We start from the raw sequence: 21,349 nt of genomic DNA, 5'->3' as shown, positions 1-21,349 counted from the left end.
TCCTGTTTAAGCTATGAGCAGAGAAAATTTGTATTGTTTCTTTACTTGTATATTCAATAAATTTAATCACCTTTAAATTCCTCCATAGATACACATAGCTACTAGTTTAGCTCTGATTCAAAAGATAAGGATGAAACTACCAAAACTAAGTCTAAATACAATCTATAAATAGAAAAAATGGCAAAGAACAGCAATCGGTTTAAAAAAAAAAACTAAGGAAAATTGTGGAATTCATACAAACTATTTTGTATGTCCAAATAAATATACGAGACAGAAAATAGGCTATTAAAAAATATACTACCATTTTGGGATGTTTTTCCCTCTCTTGATATCTAGAAACAAAATACTTTTATCTATCTATCCATTCATCCATCCATCTGTCTATCAATAAATGTGTTATCAATGACCATAAACCAGTTCTTATCCTTTCTCTCCACCTACTTTCTGCTCCATCCACCCGTCAGTCCATCTGTTTATCATCCACCATTTCATCCATCACTTCAAGTCCTTCTATTCATCTTACCCATCCATCAATACATTACCTCTTTCCATCAAATTGTCCGACCGTCCGTCCGTCCATCCATCCATCCATCCATCCATCCATCCATCCATCCATCCATCCATCCATCCATCCATGCATCCATCCATCCATCCATCCATCCATCCATCCCATCCATTCATCCATCCACTATAGAGAAAAATTACCAGTGACAAAACTGTAGTGAACTTTTGTTTACATTTTAAAAATGGGAAAAATTTGACCGAATAATGTGGAAATGTGAGTGTGGAGAAATATGGAATTTTGAAAGGTGAAATGTGAAAGAACCCTGAGACCATTAAAACCTTAAAGCAAAAAAAAAAGTTTCAGCTAAGTTGCTTTAGTTTAGATTTAAATATCTCAGCAAATTGAAAAGTTGTAGCATGTGTGTGTGGGCGTGTGTGTGTGCGTGTGTGTGTAACCCAGACAGGAGACAGGATCCTCAGCATCAACGATGTGTCCACGGAGGGAATGACTCATGACCACGCTGAAGCCCTGCTCAAAAACGCCACCGGAACCATCAGTCTGCAGGTACTGTCACACTTAGACATACAGTAGTCAATGGATAATGACCAGATGAATAATGGCAGAATCCCTCCATGTGATAACGTCAGCAAGATTTTTCCTCTGCGCTGTCAGAGACAGGCAGAAATACCTCACACTTTAGGTCATTTTTATTTTTAGAAAAGTCAACCAAGACATTACTGTGCCTCTCTGAAAAGTATTTAATCAAAGAGAGAGCTCATAGTTTGTAATAGGTCTTTGAATAGAGTTATGACATCAGTAGCACCATCAAATTGTTGTCATGCATCAGTTTTTGATGGGAGTTTTTTGACTGTAAAGGAATCAAACTGAGGACAACAACATAATATTCCTGAGTTGGGTTAATTATTGTTATCCAGATTTAATCAGATGGAAATCCTGAATAATGATTAAAAAAAAGTACCAACTGAGATATTCAGGATAATATACTAAACTGTGCCTCGTAATTTTTCACTTGAGATCAAATTAACCAATCGAATGGCAGTGAATACTTTGTAGAGTCCACTTTTGCAGGAAATACAATTCTTTTTGGGTATGTCTTTATGAGATCAAAATGTCTGTCAGTCAGAGAACATCTGTGAGCAGCCATGTTTTGGGTCATGTGATAGATTATATGCTAAACTTAACTCCATGTTTGGGCTGGTAATAAGCATTATAGCCCATGAATATTCTTGGATTTCTTTTAAGTTTAGTCACTTATTGAAGCATTAATTACTGACATAACAATCAGAGCAATCAGTAAAAAAAAGTATGCTTTTTCATGCAAAACATTAAATAGTGCAACTACTGAGAAGGATTTTTAAAACTAAATTTGTGTAGCTCTAGCTGAGAATCATCTTACCAAAAACTAGATCCGTCAAACCGCTTTAGAAAGAATTCGTCTTCCGTAGCCGTTTTTGTCTCCCAAACTAAGCAAAGGAAAACATACCTCAACCTCAAGTTCAGCCTTGGGATTAATACTAACATAAGAAACCTGAATTTGCTGGAATTAATGAGTGAAATGTGCATGTTTTTTACTTCTGTTAGGAGCCTCAGAGTCTGGACTTATAGTTGACAAAGCAACTCTGAGGTTCAGCTTGATGTTCAGTCTGTGCCGATGTTTTGTTCTTAGCTGAACCAGAGCTGAGAAGCCACACTCAGAGACAGGTGCTGAATAGTAGGAGGATTTTTACTGCTCTAATGGCAAGGGAAGGATACTCACTCATCACTGTAGCTTCAGAACCTCTGCAAAGTTCAGTGTGCGGTCACATGACATTCCCACTACCCGAGTCTTTCTTTTGCTTGGCAAAGAGACAATTTCCTTGTAGATTCCAGACAAGAACAAATAGTACTCCATATAGCCTAATACATGTAAGAAAATGTGTGTTTTCTTTTTTGATTTGATACAATATGTGTACTATGACATATTACATGATATTATTGCCTCCTACAATAAGGAGTATGCATAGATGAGAACTCCATGGATTTTTTTAGGCCCCAAAGCCTAAGTGGGTTGGGAGCCATCATCTCAGAAAGTTTTATCAAAACCTTCAGCTTGTTTTTTTGGCTGCATGTTTCTTCTAGTTCTCCAGATGAAAAGTGAATTTCCTCCCCAGTCTCAAGACTTCTTCAACCTCTGTCAGGTTTCTGCCAGGACTGCCCTGTTTTTAGCTTAATCCATCTTAACCTCCTATTCTGAACAACTGAAGAAAAGTGTCCATCATAATGCTGCCAACACCATGTTTCACAGTGGAGATGGTGTGTTCAGGGTGAACAAGATTAATTTTCCACTACTATTAGTGTTTTGCATGTCATTCAAATACTTCAACTTTGGTTTCATGTAACCACAAGGCCTTCTTTCCTCATGTCTGTTGTATTCTGAACACAACTTTTTGAAAAGTAAACAGGACTGTTATTTTTTCATTCCACTTTTTAAAAAAGGGCAGATGTTAAGAGTGCACAATAATTGTTCTGTCAACATACAGTTAAGGTATTCTCTATACCTGAACTGTAGATCACCTCCAGAGTTAACCTGTTGCTTCTTATCTGATTAATGCCATCCATGTCCCGCCTGACACTTTGGAAGGATGTCCATATCTTGACTCCATGAAATACTCAAAGCTTGGGATATTGTTTTACGACCTTAATCATCTGTTGTTCTCTGTGACCTGTCTGCTGTGCTGCTTGGTCTTCAAGATACTGTTTGTTCCCTAATGTTCTCCAACAAACCGCTTAAGCCTTCACAGAACAGTTTGATTTAAATGGTTCAAATTACACACAGATGGGTTGAATTTAGTAATTAAGTCGCACTGAATTTTTTTTAGTCATTGCTTTATCAGGACTCTAAACTAATACTAATTTATGACAATTTTCTTTTTTTAATTACTACAATGCTTTAAACTATGGACACCTTTACTTACATTGCACAATTATAAACTACTTTCAGTTGATCTCTCACATATAACTCCAGTTTGGGTTTTTCACAAACCAAACTCTGAAGTTTGGGTTTGTAATAAGAAAAAACAAAAAAAGTAAAGGGGGTGGGAGTGTCTTTACAAGGCTTTAAATATGACATTAGAACCTGCTGTGTGTGTTTGTGTTTCTGTATTTAGGTGGCAGCTGCTTTCGAAGGGTGCAGTTCACAGGATCCAAGTGAGACTCATGTCAGCTCATCAGATCCAACCAGCAGCTGCTCTCAGAATAACTTCTGGTAAGACTCTATGTCAGCAAGTTTTCACTAGTATTTTTTATTTTTTTTATTCTTGGTTTCACCACTGAGTAAAGTCAAAGATAAAATCCCAGTGTTGATGCAACCTGGGCCTGAACGAATACTCATGAGTGCTCCCTGATCCTTACAGTCCACGTGTTTATAAGACCATCAGTCTGGAGAGAGGTTTGTCAGGCCTGGGCTTCAGCATTGTGGGGGGGTTTGGCAGCCCTCATGGAGACCTGCCGATCTACGTGAAAACTATTTTCAGCAAGGTGAGAAACCAACTTGTGAAAGTGCGAATTTCAACACTGTGTCTTTGCATTGTTTATCTAGTCTGTTTATTTTAATGTGTGCCTTTGTAAGATATGGAAAACAGAAATTCCCATTGTCCTGCTCTGCTTTGTTACCAACCTATAGACAGAAATCACAGGTAAACCGTTTGTTTGGATGAGTCCTGATGTTAGATTTTCAATTTTAACAGGAGTATCTTCTCACAAACTTCCTTTCCAGAAAAGTTAAAAGTTTCCTAAAACTGAAACAAAAACATTAATGTATACAAGGATGGCCCAAGGCTGTAGAGGGGCTTGAGCAGAATATGATTTAGGAGCCTCACTGATAATTGCTTATTATCTGCTGAGATGTATTTTTGAACAAATCAAATCCAAACTCAAAGCATCAATTTGTAGCTGCTTAATAATCAAACTGTGAAGATCATTCTTTGCATGTTTAAAAAGTGAACTTTCCAATTTCCTTAAATTTTAACATAAGGCAATTTGTAATCTTTGAGTTTATCTACAGTACAGACCAAAAGTTTGGACACAAAAGTTTGGACACACCTTGTGTCTCTGCATTTAAACATCAATTCAAGTTTGGACACCAGGTGTGTCCAAACTTTTGGTCTGTACTGTATGTTGAAACCATTACATGAAATTAAATTTTATTCTCATTTCAATAAACAAGTTATAAAAGGATTACTTTTTATAATCCCACTGTTTTGTGGAAGTGGACTTTGTTCTCTACAACAAATACATAATAAGATAAATACTCAGTAGTTTGTAGTCTGTGATTGGCCGTGGACTCTTCTATCTCTGCAGGGGGCAGCCATTGAGGACGGCAGGCTGAAACGAGGTGATCAGATCATTGCTGTGAATGGACACTGCCTGGAAGGTGTGACTCATGCAGAAGCTGTGGAAATCTTAAAAAAGACCAAAGGAACTGTAGTCTTAACTGTTCTCTCCTGAATAAAACTTCACTGTGTCCCAGCTTAAACACATACATGACAGATATACAGTAACTCCCTCTGCTGCTTTACTAGACAAGAAAACATATACAGTAGGTGTAACTGTCTCCTCTAAAACTGCTCAAAGGTGAGGACACAAATGTGGACGGTAAAGGGAATTTCAAGAAGACCAAATGCACCTTCAATGCCTTAGAAAAATAGACATACCTCATAAACTTCTTCACATTTCACAAATTTATAAAAAATCTTACTAGAAATGGCCCAAAAATAATTTTGAAATGAAAGGAAAAGAACACGATTTATTTTCATAGAATAATCTGAAATGTGTGGCAAGATTTGTTTTTAACTTTTCTGTCCCAGCGTAATAAAATCACCCAGCAGCATAATGCTGCCATCGCCATTTAAAAACTTTGAAAAACTGTTGATCCTTTTTCTCGTGTCCAGTTGTGTTGATCTGTTTTACAGCCCCATACAATACAGCCACATTAAAATACATCAACGTTCTTTTGTTGTAATTTGACAAAATGTGAAAAAGTTTTAAAGCCATGAATACTTTTGCAAGGTAGCATTTACATCATTTCTCTAAATACATAACACTGTTGAGGAAATCATCACAGCACAGTCAGAAACTGTTGTGTCAAAAGTTTCTGGCGATTTATGTAACCATCTTGTCTTTATGTGCAGCACTCTTCATGGAAACATAACGGGCAACTTATAACCTTTGCATTTTAATAATATGAGGTTCTGGCATTATTAAGCAATAAAAAAACAAAAATATCTGTCAGGGAACTACAACAAAAAAACACACATGCAGTATTCACACTGTTAACTGACCTCTGTTAAGTCAAAGGGAACCTCCCAATATGCACAACATGCCAAGTGCTTCTGCCAATATTTTGTAAGGCAATAAGGTTATAGGAGACTGTCTTTGAAGGCCTGATATTCATTTTCTCTGTATTTCTGTACCACATTCATTTAAAATGTGTCATGGTTTCTCATATTCTGAATGTTGTACATGACTTGTGGATAGCTTTAATAACCATGTTACATCTGGCAGTTAGAGAATCAACATGGTAAACTTCGTTTCTGCTTTTTAGCCCTTGTTGAATGTGTTTTTAGTGCAAAGTGCAGTCTATATTTAGTATTTGTTTTTTATGATTTAATTCACACTTTATTTTAATTGAAAACTGTCTGTTTTAATCGTCTTTAAAGCCACAGCACTTACACTTGTGTGCATTATGTAGCTCTGTGTAACCGATTGTATTAAAAGTTTATTTATTAGTTTTTTAAAAGAATCTAAGAGTTTTTTTTTACTTTGCTGTGTAAAACACCTATAACCATTTTTTCCCCTGCCTAACAATTGACCAGACTAAGTCTTTCCTGTTTTATTAAGTTAGGATTACAATGCTTCTTTTTCCAAGATGCCAAAATATTGAGGATTTTTTTTCTTCAAACTCAAAGATTTACATAAAAAATTTTTTTGTATTTGTTAGACATGCCTTTAATTTGTATGATTTGGGTCAATGGTTTTTCAATATTCTTCCACAGGCTTCTGACAATAGTCTGCTGGAGCTTTGACCCATTTATCCTGACAGAACTGATGTAATTGAGACAGCTTTATATCTAACAATATGCTTAGAGTGATGGTCATTTGGAGGACCCACTTGTGTCCAACCTTTAACTTCCTGTTCTGACCTGTGAGGGTTTGTGTTTTAATTTTTTTTGTGTGTGTGTGTGTGTGTGTGTGTTCATTATTTGCTATGCCTTTCCATATCTAGGTCATTCCTGTGTTTTGTTTCTGTACAGGCTATTCTCTTATTTTTACGTAAGCCTTGAAGTTCCATTGTTTCCTGTTTTGTTTCCCACTGTTTTCATTAATTTTCTCCTCTTAGTTCCCCAGTTAGTACTCCCACTCAGCTGTTTAGCATTTCCTGATTAAACCCATCAGGTTTCTATGAAACCTCCAAACTTTGCTCCTTCTGCGTTTCTTCCATTCTGCTGCCCTGGTTCAAAGTCCTGCTCTTCTTGCGTCCTCCCTGTGAGTTTGTTCAGCTTGGTTGTTCAGCTGTTTCATTGCATCATGTGGCTTTTGCATTTTTAGTCTGAAATTTAGTCCTTCTTTAACCAAGCTTTCTTGCAGATGTTTTGAGATGTTGTTTCAACATTTCCACATAATGCTCTTTTAGCATGATGCCATTTATTTTGTGAAGTGCACTAGTCCCTTCTGCAGCCACATACTTCACTGTTGGGATGGTGTTCTCGAGCTTGTAATGTTTCTGCCTTTTTCCTCCGTATGAAGCAGTGCTCATTATGGTCAAACATTCAAATTCTTTGGCCCTGAGTTTTGTGCTACTTTTGCAAGCTGGATATGCATTGTATTTTCGTTGCCTTAAAATATATCCAGGTGGGCCTCCATTTAACTTATGAATCGGCCAGTCGGAAGTTTACAAACAATGATGTCGTCATCATCTGAACTTTTCTAAATTGATTAGATTTAAGGTTTTCTTTAAGGGTGAATTTCTGAATTTTTAACAAAGTTTTCAGATGTTCCCTAAGAACATATCACTTATTCTAGCAGTTTTTACTAATATTAACTTTGGTAATTTTAACCTAAAATAGGAAGAGTTTTGCTATTTCACCTGAGTGAGGGGGGGGGGGGGGGGGTTTGCATGTCTTTTATTGCAGGTGTACCAGTGAAACAAACATCTTAAATATGATGGTTTTAATATGAAAGAACACAGGAATGTGCCTTTGTAAAACGACAACCAGAAAAAAATAGAACTCTCATTCAAACAGCAGATGAAATTGGTGACAACTTAACAAACAATACAATTGCACACAAATGTCTCATTTAGGAAAGTGGAGGCATCTCAGGAGAGCCTGTCTGCTGCCTTCGAATTAATCAAAGCCATCTGTTCACATTGCGAGCTTTACTGAAAACCAGCCATCACAGTCTGCTTTATCCTGGTCCAGATGAAGAATTGCTCTCCTCTTGGATGAGGCTTTTAAGATGGAGATCTGGCAAAAGGCTTGTTCATTTCAGATTTTTCCCTTCAAAAACTTTTTTTTCCCCCCCTGAATTTTGGCCCTTTGTTGCCTATCTTTGCCGCTGAGATTGCAAAGCTCACCAGTGAGTTTTGTGCTGCATCTTAAATTAAGATAACTCTCATGAGAATACACTTGAAAGGTACTAATGATCCTCCTCTCTCTGGAGGGTAGCAATGGCCGGGAAACTGTTCTGTGCATGACTGTCACATCTATTCATATTCATACATCCAGAGCAATGTGTCTTTTTTCCCCCCCGCCACTGTCACCTAGTGCTGTCCAAATGTCGATGGATCCAAATAAGAAAATCTTCACCATTCAGTTTGAGTCTCTTTTTCAGAGTACCATCCTACTCTGCAAAAATGCCAATCCAAGGTAATTCAATCCACTGCTGAGTCCTTAAAATCCGATTCCCCTCAAATTAATATAAAAATACCCCAAAGGGAATTCTGGCTGGAACTGGTGTACGCTCTGAAGGCTTAGGTTTAATTGCAGTGTACGTTTAGGCGCCACCACCTTCGTGTCATCCCTCAACTCCGACTCTGGGTTGTCACGGGCAAATGAGCTGAACTGATTGGAACCTCAGTACACAGAAGCATGTATGCCCATGTCACTCATTTTAGCTCTGTGTCATAGCCTAAAGCTAGAAGTAATTATGCTCAGTCATGCAGTTATAGAAGAGAAGCAGAGTACATCCAGGAGGTTGGGAGTTATAAAGATTCAGCTGTTTTACCAAACAAGATAGGACAGGTAGAATATGGATTTTGGAGATGTAATCCTGAGCTGTTGCTTCTTATGCTGAACTTTTATTAAATGGAAACTCTGTATATTAGACCTATTTTGGTTTAAAACTTTCATTTTTCCCTAATCAATAAATGAAGAACATTGTCTTGCAAAAAAAAAGTTTTAGTTTGCCGCAATCACAAACTATCAATGTATTTTGCGGGGGGGTGGGGGGGTTATGTGGTACATACACCAACACAAGGTAGAACATAACAGAGTTGGAAGGGAAATGAAACATGAAGAAGCAAGCATGCATTTGTACTCACCTGCCTCTACTTAAATTTCTCTATAAAGAATTCTGAACCAACTGTGACTAAACTTCAGTCTAAAAGCTTAAAGTTTGTTAAACAAGTTTCACACAGAGATATTTTATAAAACAATGTACCAAGCTTTAAACAAACAAAGGGCCACTGTTTAATCTTCCAAAAACGAAATATTTGTCTTGCTATTTTGATATCTAGAAAAGAACCAACTATTACAAAATCTAATCTAACTGGCTGTGGAAGAGCAGCAGAGATCCTCTACCCAGAGGAAGAGTCTGCTGACAGGACAGTACTCCATAAATTTGGCATTTCTTATGTAGTAGCAAGAATAAAGAATCCCTTAAAAAGTCCCAGTTCCTGATGGCTCAACCCGTTAAAGGGCCACTGCAAACATGTACAAGAAGACTTTGACCTTTATGCAACACATTGTCTATTGCAAAAAAACTAACACTGTACTACACCCTGAATAAACCATTCCCACAGGGAAACATGGTGTAGGCAACATCATGCTGTGGGGAAAGAAGAAGAGGGATGTCTTAGAGATGGATGCAGCTAAATATAGGGCAATCCCAGAAGAACACCTGTGAAAGGGGCAAACTGAACTGGGGTGAAAGTTCAGATTCCATTCAGACAAAAGTCCCTGAACATAGCCAGCCTGGATCAAAGCATTTTCATGTGGTAGACTGGTCCTGTGAGAAGCCAGGTCCAAATCCAGTTGAGAATCTGTGGCATGACTTGAAAATAGATGTTCACAGATGCTTTTCATCCAACTTGACAATGCTTTATCTATCTTGCATGACTTAAACTTCTGCGAGGCAAAGAAGTGCTGAAAAATCCTTTTGCAGTTTTACTTTACTCCAATTATTTTATGTTCTCCTGTCTGTTAAATGCAACAATATAAAGCATGTTATGAAAAATGCCTCTTCACCACGGTTACACTGCGAGACATCTCTTAAGGGGTTCATAAAGTCTGTGCTCAGGCTTTTAGGCTCCTAAAAAAAGCCACATGGGAATAGAAATTCTGTGGGCTGCATACATTTGTTTGGAGCTGCTCAATGTCTTGCGAGGCTATTGTATTTTCAGATAAACTGACGTAACACTTGGCTTTTACTGGCAAATAGAGAGGTCACAACACGAGAGAAGGAGGCTGCTCATTTAGTTGAATCTAGTGCCTGCAATATATTGCAGAATTCTTTTACAATGAACTGAAATGTTCATTGTAAACATTACTTACCAAAAAGTTGAAATGTAACACTCTTAAATATGAGGTTTTATTATTATTTTTCTTTTCCATGTACTGTGCAATTTGGGTGATTCAAATATAAAAGGTAGTTTGGTTTAATTATGTTCAAAAGTTTTCTCTCGCTGTAGAAAAAGAATGCACAAGATCTTCTCCTACAAATTCATTTGCCCTAATTTAGCCTTCACACCTTGAAAATCTAGACAAATGTGAGCTATTGCAGTAACACTTCATATCCACATGAGGGCGATGTGTGTTCTGTTATCAAGACATTCCATATCTCTCTGAATTAACCATTCTTTAGGTGGACGATTAACATTAAGTGGTGCGATTTGCCAGATGGCCCCAGGCTTTAGACAAATAAATTTGCACGTGCAGCAAAAGGGCTGTCTTAAGATCAGTCTGCGGTCTGTTCACACAGCCCTGCCTGTTTACTTAATGACAAGAATGGGTAAACAACAGAATGACAGAAATGGGGACACAAACATCAGAGCAGCCTTTATGGTGTGATCCATTAAACTTTAAGATAAACGGGCATAGTGTGAGCCGAATATGAGATTAAGATTGAGTAAAAGGATGCAAAGGTGTGAAACTGTGATATTGTTTGTAAATTATCAGATGTGCATCAGTAATGTAGCTATGTTCTATTTAGTAGTAGATCACAGACAGAAAGCACAGGTTCTGGGTATAAAACCACCTCCGCTTTATTAGAAGAGATTGGTAAATGAAAACACGTCAGAAGGCCCTCTTCAGACAGAAGTGGACTCAGACAACAGACTGAGGCTTGTCCAGCCTCCTGTCCTCCTCTGAGTAACGCCTGTAGGTCTCTGCCAGCAGTGGCTCCAGGACTTCGGCCGAGCTGTGGGAGCGAGCACGCACAGCACAGGCGACAACCCCGCCCACAGCAGCGACAACCACCACTGCCACAACAATGGCCACCGTGATGATCTCAGACAGGGTGAGGGGACGAGCTGTGTAGGAAAGGAATGCAGGTGAGGTGAAACTGGGTCATTGGGCACAATGATTTAATTTATGAGTGTGTATGTGCTATTCACCTGGCCACTGGACCTCATACGAGTATCCCAGGTTTTCAGGGGCAGGGACAAACATCTCAGCATTGGTGACAGGAGGCCAAAAAGGAACCATGTTGAACCTGCGGTTGTGTCCAATTGGGGCGTTTTCTTCTGGATAAACTATTTCACCTACCGGCAGATGGTCACTGCTGTTACACGTCTTTCTTTTGTCACAGCTGAATTTACTGTGCTTTGCAAATGTACACATATAGTTTGAACTTCAGCACATTTGTCACATTACAGCAATAATGTATATCCTGGACAACCAGTCCAACCAGCCAGTTCATCCCAGAACAACACAGAGACACACTTTCAGCTGAAGTGAGTTCACATAATTTTCTTCTTGCTACTCTTTCCAAAAAGGTCGGATTTGTGGAGTGAATTACTAAGAGTTTTCCTGTCACCAAATTTCAGTGCATGAGATGTGAATCTCTGCAGCTCATCCAGAGTTACCATTGTTATCAAATCTACTTCTTTAATTATTTCTCTGCTTGACCAGCTTGTCAGATTAGGTGGACAGCCATGATTTTGTAGGTTTCCAGTTGTACAAGACTTTTGATTTTCTGATGATGCTCGGTGAGATGCCTAAAGCTTTTAATATTTTATGTAACAAACCTCTAACACATTCACAGAGCATCTGCATTTGTGCTCAGATTAAAATACAAAGGTGAACTCAATTTATCAAGTAGGTGACTTCTGTAGGCACTTACAGTAAATGCACTGGATATCAGAATAGAGTGCTAAATATAAACATGCACCATTTTTTTTTTTATCATTGTGAACAATTTTGAAACCCAGAGATATTTTTTTTTCTTTCACTTGATAATTATTCTCTGCTTTGTGTTAGAATACCACATAACAACCCAGGAATATAGATTGAACATCATATTTGTGAGAAGGGAAATATAATTTAGAGGTCTGAATACTTTTCCAAGAAATTGCAAGCGTATGAGCCTGGACTCTTGAGTGTACCTGGCTGATGCCTGCGGAGCCACTCGTCGAACACTGCATCGGTGAAAGTGTGCAGCAAGACAAAGATGGGATCATTAGGAGATAGGTGAGTCTGTCCACCTGTCCCGTTGAGAAAGAGGTGAGCTAGATTGTGGAGGCTGCGGATGACGGGGTCGTACATCCCCTGGGGGGCACTGTAGCCTAGTTAAAAACAGAACAACAAAAGAGAGAAAAGAAATGAAATCACTGATTTACCAAAATTAGGAACAGCAAATGCTGTCTTGGAGCTAACCATATGTGCATGTGGGTGGAGGATTGAAGGAGAGAGAGTTTCTGGCTTGAGTTTTCATCTCGATAGTTTCACACGTAAACTTCAGCTTTATTTCCTGTGCAACTGAACTGCAGTTTTCTCTTTCTGTTGATGAGGTAATGTCAATGCTGCTTTAGTTGTAAATAATAGCTGATGGCTGGGTACCTTCAATGCTGTTCCTGAAGCTCTCAGAAGAGGTGGAGTAGTAAGGTGGAGTGTCGAAAGTATTAAGCTCCAGACAGTCCAGCACATCCTGGGGCTCCGGCAACCTCTGCACCATGGGTCGTGCCACGTTGCCTGCTGGGTTCCTCCTGATTGGACTGCTCTCAGTACCTTCAGGATAAAGATAACGCACAAGGACAGAGACAAGGTTGCTTGAATCAAGCAAAAATAAATTCCAGTTATACAGTTATGTCTTTAAATTTTTATACTCTGACAGAATTTCTGCTTTTGTGGATATTTTTGGGCTAGTTCACGAATTATCATACAAGAATATTTCTTTCAATGAAGGTCAGTGGCTGGGGGGATATTTATCGTCAAGTTATTCTGTTTGCTGTTTTTTATTCATAAGAACAGAAACTACCAAAGTCACCTGCATCTAAGGGACATAGATGGACAGCATCACTGATGTAGCTGTGGATAAAGCACTTTATTTTCTCAGAGGGCACACCTTCCCAATGTTCTTGGCAAAAGCCCCAAGTTCTTGCAAATTCTTTGGCTGTCTTTTGAAATCTCAAAGTAGTTCAATGATTGCAATGTTAGCAGATTGAGATGGCCATTCCTCCAACTTTTTTTGATCAGACATTGTGCTTTTGCATTATTGCCAGGTTGAAAACTTCCAGATTTGATAAAAGTTCCCTTTGTTTCACATTCCTGAAACATTAGAGATTCACCTCTGTTTCACAGTAGATGTGGTGATCAGTGAACGCTTCATTGGCCATAAAGATTTTTGTTTTCATAACCCAAAATTACTTTACACCACAGGTTGTGAAGCTTATTGGTCTTTTCGTCACAGTGAAGGCTTTCTTCTGGAAAGGCATTCGGCATTCAAAAAAACCCTCTTTTTTTCCTATTTACTTAATAGCCGCTTTACTTTTCCCATTACTTGAAATCAACAATATCAATACAACACCAGGTGATCTATAGACAACCCAAAAACTCACTGACTTTTTTTAGTCCTGCACCAATCTAATCAAACAAAACAGGTGAGGGGTGTATTTAAACTTGTGTGTGTTAACTTGTAAGTAGATCGTAATGGAACAAATTCAAGGTTATGATCTAGATCACTTGGGCAGTTGTACTCGACATTTTAGGAAGACCAAATACAACTGTTTAACACTGAATAGTTTCACCTGAATGCTTAATGTGAGAAGTCAAAAAGTTTTTGTATGAACTCTGAAAAATGGCAAAACAAATCTAGTATTCTACCAGGGTGTGTAAACTTAGGAGCACAGCTGGATATCATTTACTGTCTACTTCTATGTGGTACATTGCAGCAGTAAGATCAGTCTTAGGCATGACAGGATGGCAGATAAATTTATTTGAATCGAACTCAACAGTGGTGTGTGGGGGCTTTAGAACCGAAGTTTTCTTCTTTCTTCTCTCTCCTGCACTCGTGATCTGCGTCTTTCTTTTCTCTCCTACATGCGAGCAGGGGGGCTACATAAATGGGTTATGTGTGTTTGAAGATTATTCCCTGAGATCAAAAGAACTGTAGACTTGCTAGATTCCTATCTTCGACAAGCAGATGCACAAATGAGGCAACCCCATTGCCGCCACCCCCCCCAACCCCCCCCCCCCCCAACCCATTTAAGGAGCAGTTGCTTGTTAGTGCGGGAATTACCAGACCTGTCAAGACTCTCCATGGAAAAGAATGAACACTCATATGTCGATCACTTGTATTTTTAACTACTTCAGTCACCCCCACCCCCTTATGTGTTTTGACAAAATGAGATGTGACTCAATTCCATACAAAAAGAAAACTTTTTAAAAAAGCAAAGAAAGTGACTAATCTCCTGGAATGAGAGCTGATCCCAATACATTCAATCACTTTTAGCAGCTCATGCAGCTTTAACATATCAAGTCACAAAAGTCTTTTATTCTATTCCAAAGTCGTGTGACCTATTGTGAAAACAAGAAAATTACAGGAAGCGCCATTGTCCTCTAGTGGGGAAATATTCCATACTCTGTGTGCTCTAGTGCAGCCCAGAAGGCAAACTCTGACAACCAGAGTAGTTTCAAACAAACTGTTAATAGCCAGCAGTACTGAATTTAGCACAACAGCTGTGAGGTATTATTTATAGCAGCTTATGTTCTACATGTTCTCTTTACAAGCTTTTTGCCCTCTTTTTTGGATGCAGCTGAGACGATGTTGTACATCAGCAGCACTGCTCGCCTGAAGGCGAGTGTTTGTGCGGTGTAACTGGCTTTTTACTGTTGCAGACGGTGCCCAGCGCGTCGTAGTCCTCCACGCTCTCGCAGATGACTCTCCACTGAGAAAACACGGAGTTGGGGCTGATGGAGTTCATGTCGAAGGCACTCCTCGCTCCCAGCAGGTCGTCAGTGCAGATGTCACATTCGCTGCCGCCGATAGCAAAGTTCCAGTATGGCAGAGCAAAGGTGGGATCACCCAGCATATCCTGCTCAGTTGACATGAGGGCAAAATTATGGATGGATGGATTAAATGATTAATACTAATACGTATAATAAATTTTTTGTTGAATATATCGTATTGCATTATATTTAAGGATAGTAATGAGAAGTTGTTTGATGTTTATGGCCTTCACTAATGACCAACCAGTCAGAAAAAAAATCCAAACTGGTTAGTGCACCATCATAGCACTACTACATTATGATGAGAACAACACTCTTTACTAACATGTTGTTAAGTGGAAAACAAGGTATTTAAAAATTATATAATTAAATAGAGATGTTGAAACTATTAGATAGGAAACTATTTTTTACAACAAACCAAGAACTCTCAAGTTTTGTAACAATACAAAGATGGGGAAAATTTAAGCTAATATCAGAAGAATTTTTGCTTTGTTTGGTCTTTTTTGACCTTTCAGCCTTTGTCACCGAATGTATTGGATTCAAAAATGTTGGCTAATACCAAGTTAAAGGTCTCCCTTCTTTTGGTATACAAAAACACCAGGGAAGCAGGTGTTTTTGTAACACTAGCCAGGATTAGCATGACTGTCAGAAAGCTAAACAAATAACCCGAAAAATAATTCAAGTCGAAGAGCTGGCGGTGTAAGACGCTGGTTCTGCTGTCGCTTTTTCACAAACGGAGCGCCACTCAATCTCCACCAGACCGTGAATTCTCACACCGAATGTCAGCTTAAAGCTGCAGCATGCAACTTAAAAAAAAAAAAGATTTTAGATATGTATTAAAATATATCTATTATGTCTAAATAATAGATTATAAATGAGGTGAATTTATTGACAGATAATTTTCCATTTTTCCAGATAACATAGTATTATTTATACCTAAACCGAAAAATTAACAGCCATTACAGGCGATCGGCAAAGATCGGGGATCGGCAGAGATCGGCCTCATGGATGATCGGAATCGGCAGCAAAAAACTTGATCGGAGCATCCCTAGTAAGGGTGAGTGTTGGTAGTTGAGCGCTTCTTTACCTGTTATCTGGCCGTTGCGGATGTCGTTTTTTGACGGCAGTGGGCCTCAATATAGCCAAACTCCGTCAAGTGCTTGTTTTATAAATGCCATATTAGATTCGTTGTGTTGATGCATTTTGACGTGCTTCATCCCCGCCTCGAGGTAATTTTCGAGAAGGACATCACTGCAGCAACCAGAAAGGGGCGGGGACGGACCGCTGTCAGTCTCATACCTTATTTGGAAATGGGACCATTGCACTCCGGAAGTTAAGGGGGCGCTATTGCCTATATTATACGCGGTCTCCCGTTTTTATTTTCTTTTGAAATCTTTGATATATCTTCACCTTTAGGAAAGAGTTCCACTCTTAGTATGTATTTGAACTTCTCTCTTTTATTTACTTCAGCGCAGCTCACAGTTCTTAACAAATTCTATAGCTTTCTGTGTACTTCTAAATCTGCTCCTTAGTTGCATCTATTCGGGCCTGCTACTGCCTCTAGTGGCGTGGGGGTGGTAACACAACTAATATAATTGCATTACTAAATCAGAATACCACAAAGTCTTTATTATTTATTATTAAATCTGGCATTACTGGAACCGTAAAAGATAAAGTCCCTCACAAAACACCATACATTTTCATTTCCTTTAGGAAGTAGAGCTAATTAAATGACATAAACAAGACCTGAAAGTGATTCCAGTTTCACTTGATGGCCAACCTGTTGAAATTGTGGTAAATTTTAAATACCTTGGGTCATTCCTGGACAGTCAGCTCAATTTTGCTGAAAACACTGTCTATATTTTTAAGAAATGTTTTCAGGGACTCTATCTTTTAAAAAGACCCAGTGATCTTGGGGTTACCGAACTAGAGTTTGTGTACAACCTCTAGATAGGTAGAGGTTGTTGAGTTAAAATGTTAAAACTTGACATTTTAACTTGACTTTTAACTCATCTCAAGTTTTAACTGTTCAGTGTTTTAACTTTTCATCTTTTCAACTGGTTTGGTCACATGAGCTGCAGACTAACAGACAATCTTTTAAGAATACTTTCAATGGCAGGTAAAATAGTAGGTAATAGTTTGAGCTCATGAAGGCGTTATTGTGTTCTATAGAACATCTATTAGAAGTGATTTATTGACAGTGCAATAATTATTCTTAGCCAAACTAAATGATAACATTTACCTATAGCATGCTAAGTGTTTTACTCGATGCACAAATTATTGATATTGTGATTCTATGAATGAGTTTTATTTTATCGTTTTAGAGTCGAAGAAAAAAATTCACCTTGACTCACCTTGATTGAAGAAAGACTCATTAGTTTAACCATAATGTTTCCTTTATATAAGACTCTACCAACAAAAAGTATCAGAATAATATACATGGCACAGTAAAAATAAAAATGTGAATTATTCCTTGTTTCTGTTTAACAACCCTGGTTATCCGTCTGTGAACCGAATTAATTTGTTCGTTACTGACTTTTGCTCAATTAAATTTCTTATGTAGTTATACATGGTAAATGGTATTTTTATTATAGTTGATCATGTTGTTTTTCATGTCTTATTTCTTTTGTTCCTCCTATAATTGATGGAGATATGTAGATATTATTTATAATGTATGAAGGTACTGTTTATGTTACCTAATTAGTTCTAGATCCTGAAGAAAATGGAAAAATATGGTGTTTTAGAAGATCATTTATCTTTTAAGTTGCCAGTAATGGCGAAGTTATTAGTAAATAATAAAGACCGTGAATTCTCGTTTAGTGACGTAATTATATTAGTTTACCACCCCCACGCCACTAGAGGCAGTAGCAGGCCCAAAAAGATGAGACTAAGAAGCAGATTTAGAAGTACTCAGAAAGCTATAGAATTTAAGAACTGTGAGCTGCGCTGAAGTAAATAAAAGAGAGAAGTTCAAATACATGCTAAGAGTGAAACTCCTTCCTAAAGATGAAGCTATATCACAGATTTAAAAAGAAAATAAAAACGGGAGGCCGCGGATAATATAGGAAATGGCGTCCCCTTCACTTCCGGAGTGCAATGGTCCCATTTCCAAATAAGGTATGAGACTGACAGCGGTCCGTCCTCGCCCCTTTCTGTTTGCTTCCTCAACAGTCAAACGTCCCCGTTCACTGAGAAAGCGTTCAAGTTCCACACGACAGGATTTGTTCCCGCGCGCTTGGCCGTGTGAAGGAAAGAGGAAATAAGCTGCATACAGGGTGCGAAGTGAGATAAACGTGATCGGCAACAAGAGACAGTGATCGGCGATCACCTATCATACATGTTTTCAAGGAAATCGGTGGCCAATCGATCGGCACACCTCTAAGCTATACCATTATACCAGCTAGCATGGTAGGACATGCTAACTGCTGTACAAGCTACACCAGCTAGCATGTTATACCATGCTAGCTGGTATACCACTTATATCGTAATCTAATCTTTAGATTGAATCTGCTGGTGGTGGGAAGCCTAGAAAGACTTCTTCTGAATAATGTTCTGAGATCTTATGTTATCATTTACAATTGGCTAAAATCAGCCATTTGTAAAATCAGTGTGTCAAGCCACACTGCAATATCAACCTCTGCACACACCCTAACATCCCCACTTTCTCCTTCTTACCTGCATGTCTCTCTCCAGTTGCAGCAGATGAAATCGATGCCAGGTGACAAAACCTGGACCTTCATGTGAGAAATCCACACCTCCAAAACTAGCCTGGCCCGGTCCAAGGTATGTCTTACTGACGGAGTAGTAGTGGCTCCAAACAAAATAGTTGTAAATGGTGATATTCTGAAACTGCGTGCTGTTGCCATCGGGTCCAAAGACTTCCTGGTACCTGAGATACGTGAAGAACACAGTTCATTAAAGTTCATGAAGCATCAGATGATTATTTCTACCTTTATAGCCATGTCTGAACTTTTTCACAGGAAGTACACTTTGGTACCCACAAGTAATTTAAAAAGCTTTTTGCTTTCATTTTTACTTTTATTGCCGTTTTCTCAGCCAAACAATAACTTAATCTATGCTAGCTAAAGCTGTCGACTGTATTACCTTGAACTCATCAGGTAATAACAGTTATTCCTCACATTCCTCCTCACTAGAGTCGGTGTGCTAGGACTTGAACAAACTTTTCGATTTAGTGAGAAGCAGTCCTTCTACAAAATAAAACACAATACATTCCTGAGATTTTAAAGGTTATGTGTGGCTGTTTGGGAATTTTCCATACAGATGATCTGCTCATCAGGCTAATTGATACAGCTGGCGGCATTCTAATAATTTCACTTGAACCAGAACTTGGTTAGGATTACAGAGTCACATTCACACAATGGCCTCTTGTAAAAGTGCAGACATTTAATATCTGCTAATGTATAGTTGTAGAGCTAATCTGGGGGTTCGGCTATTTAATTGTTTGCCTTCCAGCAACATTTGAATTTCTTCCCTTTTCTGTTCTTTTATAGTAATCCAAATATTTTTTCTCCTTTGAAATCTTGTACGTGTGACTAAACTCATAATGTCATAAAACTATGACTTACCTTCTTGTGCAGATGACCAGGTCAGGATGAACTGTCTTTTTAGCTTGGTCTAAGGCATTTACAAAAGCCTGCTTCTCAGCTGTGCTCATCTGCATGACATTCCTCCTCACTAGAGTCAGGTTGGCAGAACAGAGAGAGAAGGAGATGGGGAGAGAGAAAAGTAAATGTTAATAACATTTACCATTTGTATTCTTTATCTCCAGATGATAAAATGCTCTCTTAATCTCAGAAGCTGATGTGATTGACTTGTGAAGTTCTAAAGGGCGTACCAGGACACACTGCATTGTCTTGAATTTTAAAGACTAGACAGAATCGATTTTCTTACCTACAGAGAGCCTCTGATCACAGTTTGGCCCAGTCAAACCATGCTTGCAGCGTCCACAGTTGTAGCCGCTGAAGTTGCCATTACACTGGCAGGTGCGGTTGAAGAATCTCAGAGGCCACCTCTCCCTGTCATCACGACCTGCATACGGGTACTGTGGCCCATGGCGACGACTATCAGCAGCAATTGTCACACATTGCCCTCTTCCTGTGCTGGAGCCACACTCATCCCCTGCTACGCCTGTAGGGGATGGACAACACTGGCCGCTCCGAAGCCCCTCGGGAGTGATGCACTCTCGAGGGAACTGGGCCCAAGCGAGGCTGGCACACAAGGTCACCACGAGTGGACCCACAATCCACACGCTAACACATTCCAGTTCAATTTGCGACAGATTAGAAAGAAAAGACAAAGTTAGTTCAGACATTTTAAATACTAAGATTATGATGCTTTATACCTTTTAAAAATCTTCGTCACAGATCTGAAGCAATACTATCTGAAGCAAAAAAGCTATTCAACACTAAACTGACACACACTCCACATAAGCTCCACAATAACACAGTGGGTATGCATTCTTTTGTTGAAGCCAGTTGTCTCAACATAATCATTAAACCTTAACTTCATAGACGCCCCAGCAGGCAGTGAAAGTCATTATTCATAATTCACAATCCCATTAGCCTTCCAACGTAACAAGCTCAAACGCTTTCAACAGTAGCTCGTGAGAGATGATTTCCTCCCTTTCTTTTTGTAGTTGGATTTGCTTGTCTTTTGAAGCTTATAGATTAGGAATGAATGGAGTGACTAATGACTTTGGAGCAGAAAATGGAGATAATAAGATCTCAAGGAAATTACCAATGAAAACAAAATGGTGATGGTTTACATCTTTATATCTTGATAGTCTCTAATCTCCATACAGCATAGTCTCATAATGATTGCCAAGGTGTTGAAGCGGTCATTCTTTTATTAAAAGGTAAGATCTTTAGTTGATTATAGTACTTTACAAAAAAGCAGATAACATAACATGGACCCCTACCTCTGATGATGCATGCTGCTCCTCTGTTTGCAAAATTGTGACCCTTTGCCCAAAGAATCAGCCCATTTCTCTGATTCATCTTAAATAGCTTTGGACACATGACCGGACTTTTGTAGAGCTGGAGCAAGCCTGCTCACACACATCCACGAGTGCAGTGTTTTACAAGGCAGGTCGCACACAACA

At 38.8% G+C, this 21,349-nt stretch overlaps 2 protein-coding genes across 2 annotated transcripts in view; one reads left to right on the top strand and one right to left on the bottom strand.

Annotated features, from left to right (window-relative positions):
• Positions 1 to 9,125, top strand: part of LOC116720168 (multiple PDZ domain protein) — a 63,703-nt gene extending 54,578 nt beyond the window's left edge. The window contains exons 40-43 of the mRNA XM_032563298.1: positions 965 to 1,069; positions 3,673 to 3,770; positions 3,919 to 4,042; positions 4,865 to 9,125. Of these exons, the coding sequence (XP_032419189.1) occupies positions 965 to 1,069; positions 3,673 to 3,770; positions 3,919 to 4,042; positions 4,865 to 5,011 (474 nt within the window). The 3' untranslated portion in view covers positions 5,012 to 9,125. The remainder of the gene's footprint in view (positions 1 to 964; positions 1,070 to 3,672; positions 3,771 to 3,918; positions 4,043 to 4,864) is intronic.
• Positions 9,126 to 11,020: 1,895 nt separating this feature from the next.
• On the bottom strand, positions 11,021 to 21,298 carry tyrp1b (tyrosinase-related protein 1b). The gene is made up of 9 exons (XM_032563299.1): positions 21,167 to 21,298; positions 20,140 to 20,498; positions 19,815 to 19,923; positions 18,904 to 19,117; positions 15,110 to 15,314; positions 12,841 to 13,008; positions 12,387 to 12,566; positions 11,397 to 11,543; positions 11,021 to 11,312 (listed from the first exon to the last, which is right to left on the bottom strand). The coding sequence occupies exons 1-9, from the start codon at positions 21,178 to 21,180 to the stop codon at positions 11,107 to 11,109; spliced, it is 1,602 nt and encodes a 533-aa protein (XP_032419190.1). The 5' UTR covers positions 21,181 to 21,298; the 3' UTR covers positions 11,021 to 11,106.
• Between the last annotated feature and the right edge of the window lie 51 nt (positions 21,299 to 21,349).

The sequence above is a fragment of the Xiphophorus hellerii genome, chromosome 5, assembly GCF_003331165.1.
Source record: "Xiphophorus hellerii strain 12219 chromosome 5, Xiphophorus_hellerii-4.1, whole genome shotgun sequence".
Classification (NCBI taxonomy): Eukaryota; Metazoa; Chordata; class Actinopteri; order Cyprinodontiformes; family Poeciliidae; genus Xiphophorus; species Xiphophorus hellerii.
Note: the sequence above shows the minus strand (reverse complement) of the source record. Positions and strands in the feature narration are given on the sequence as shown.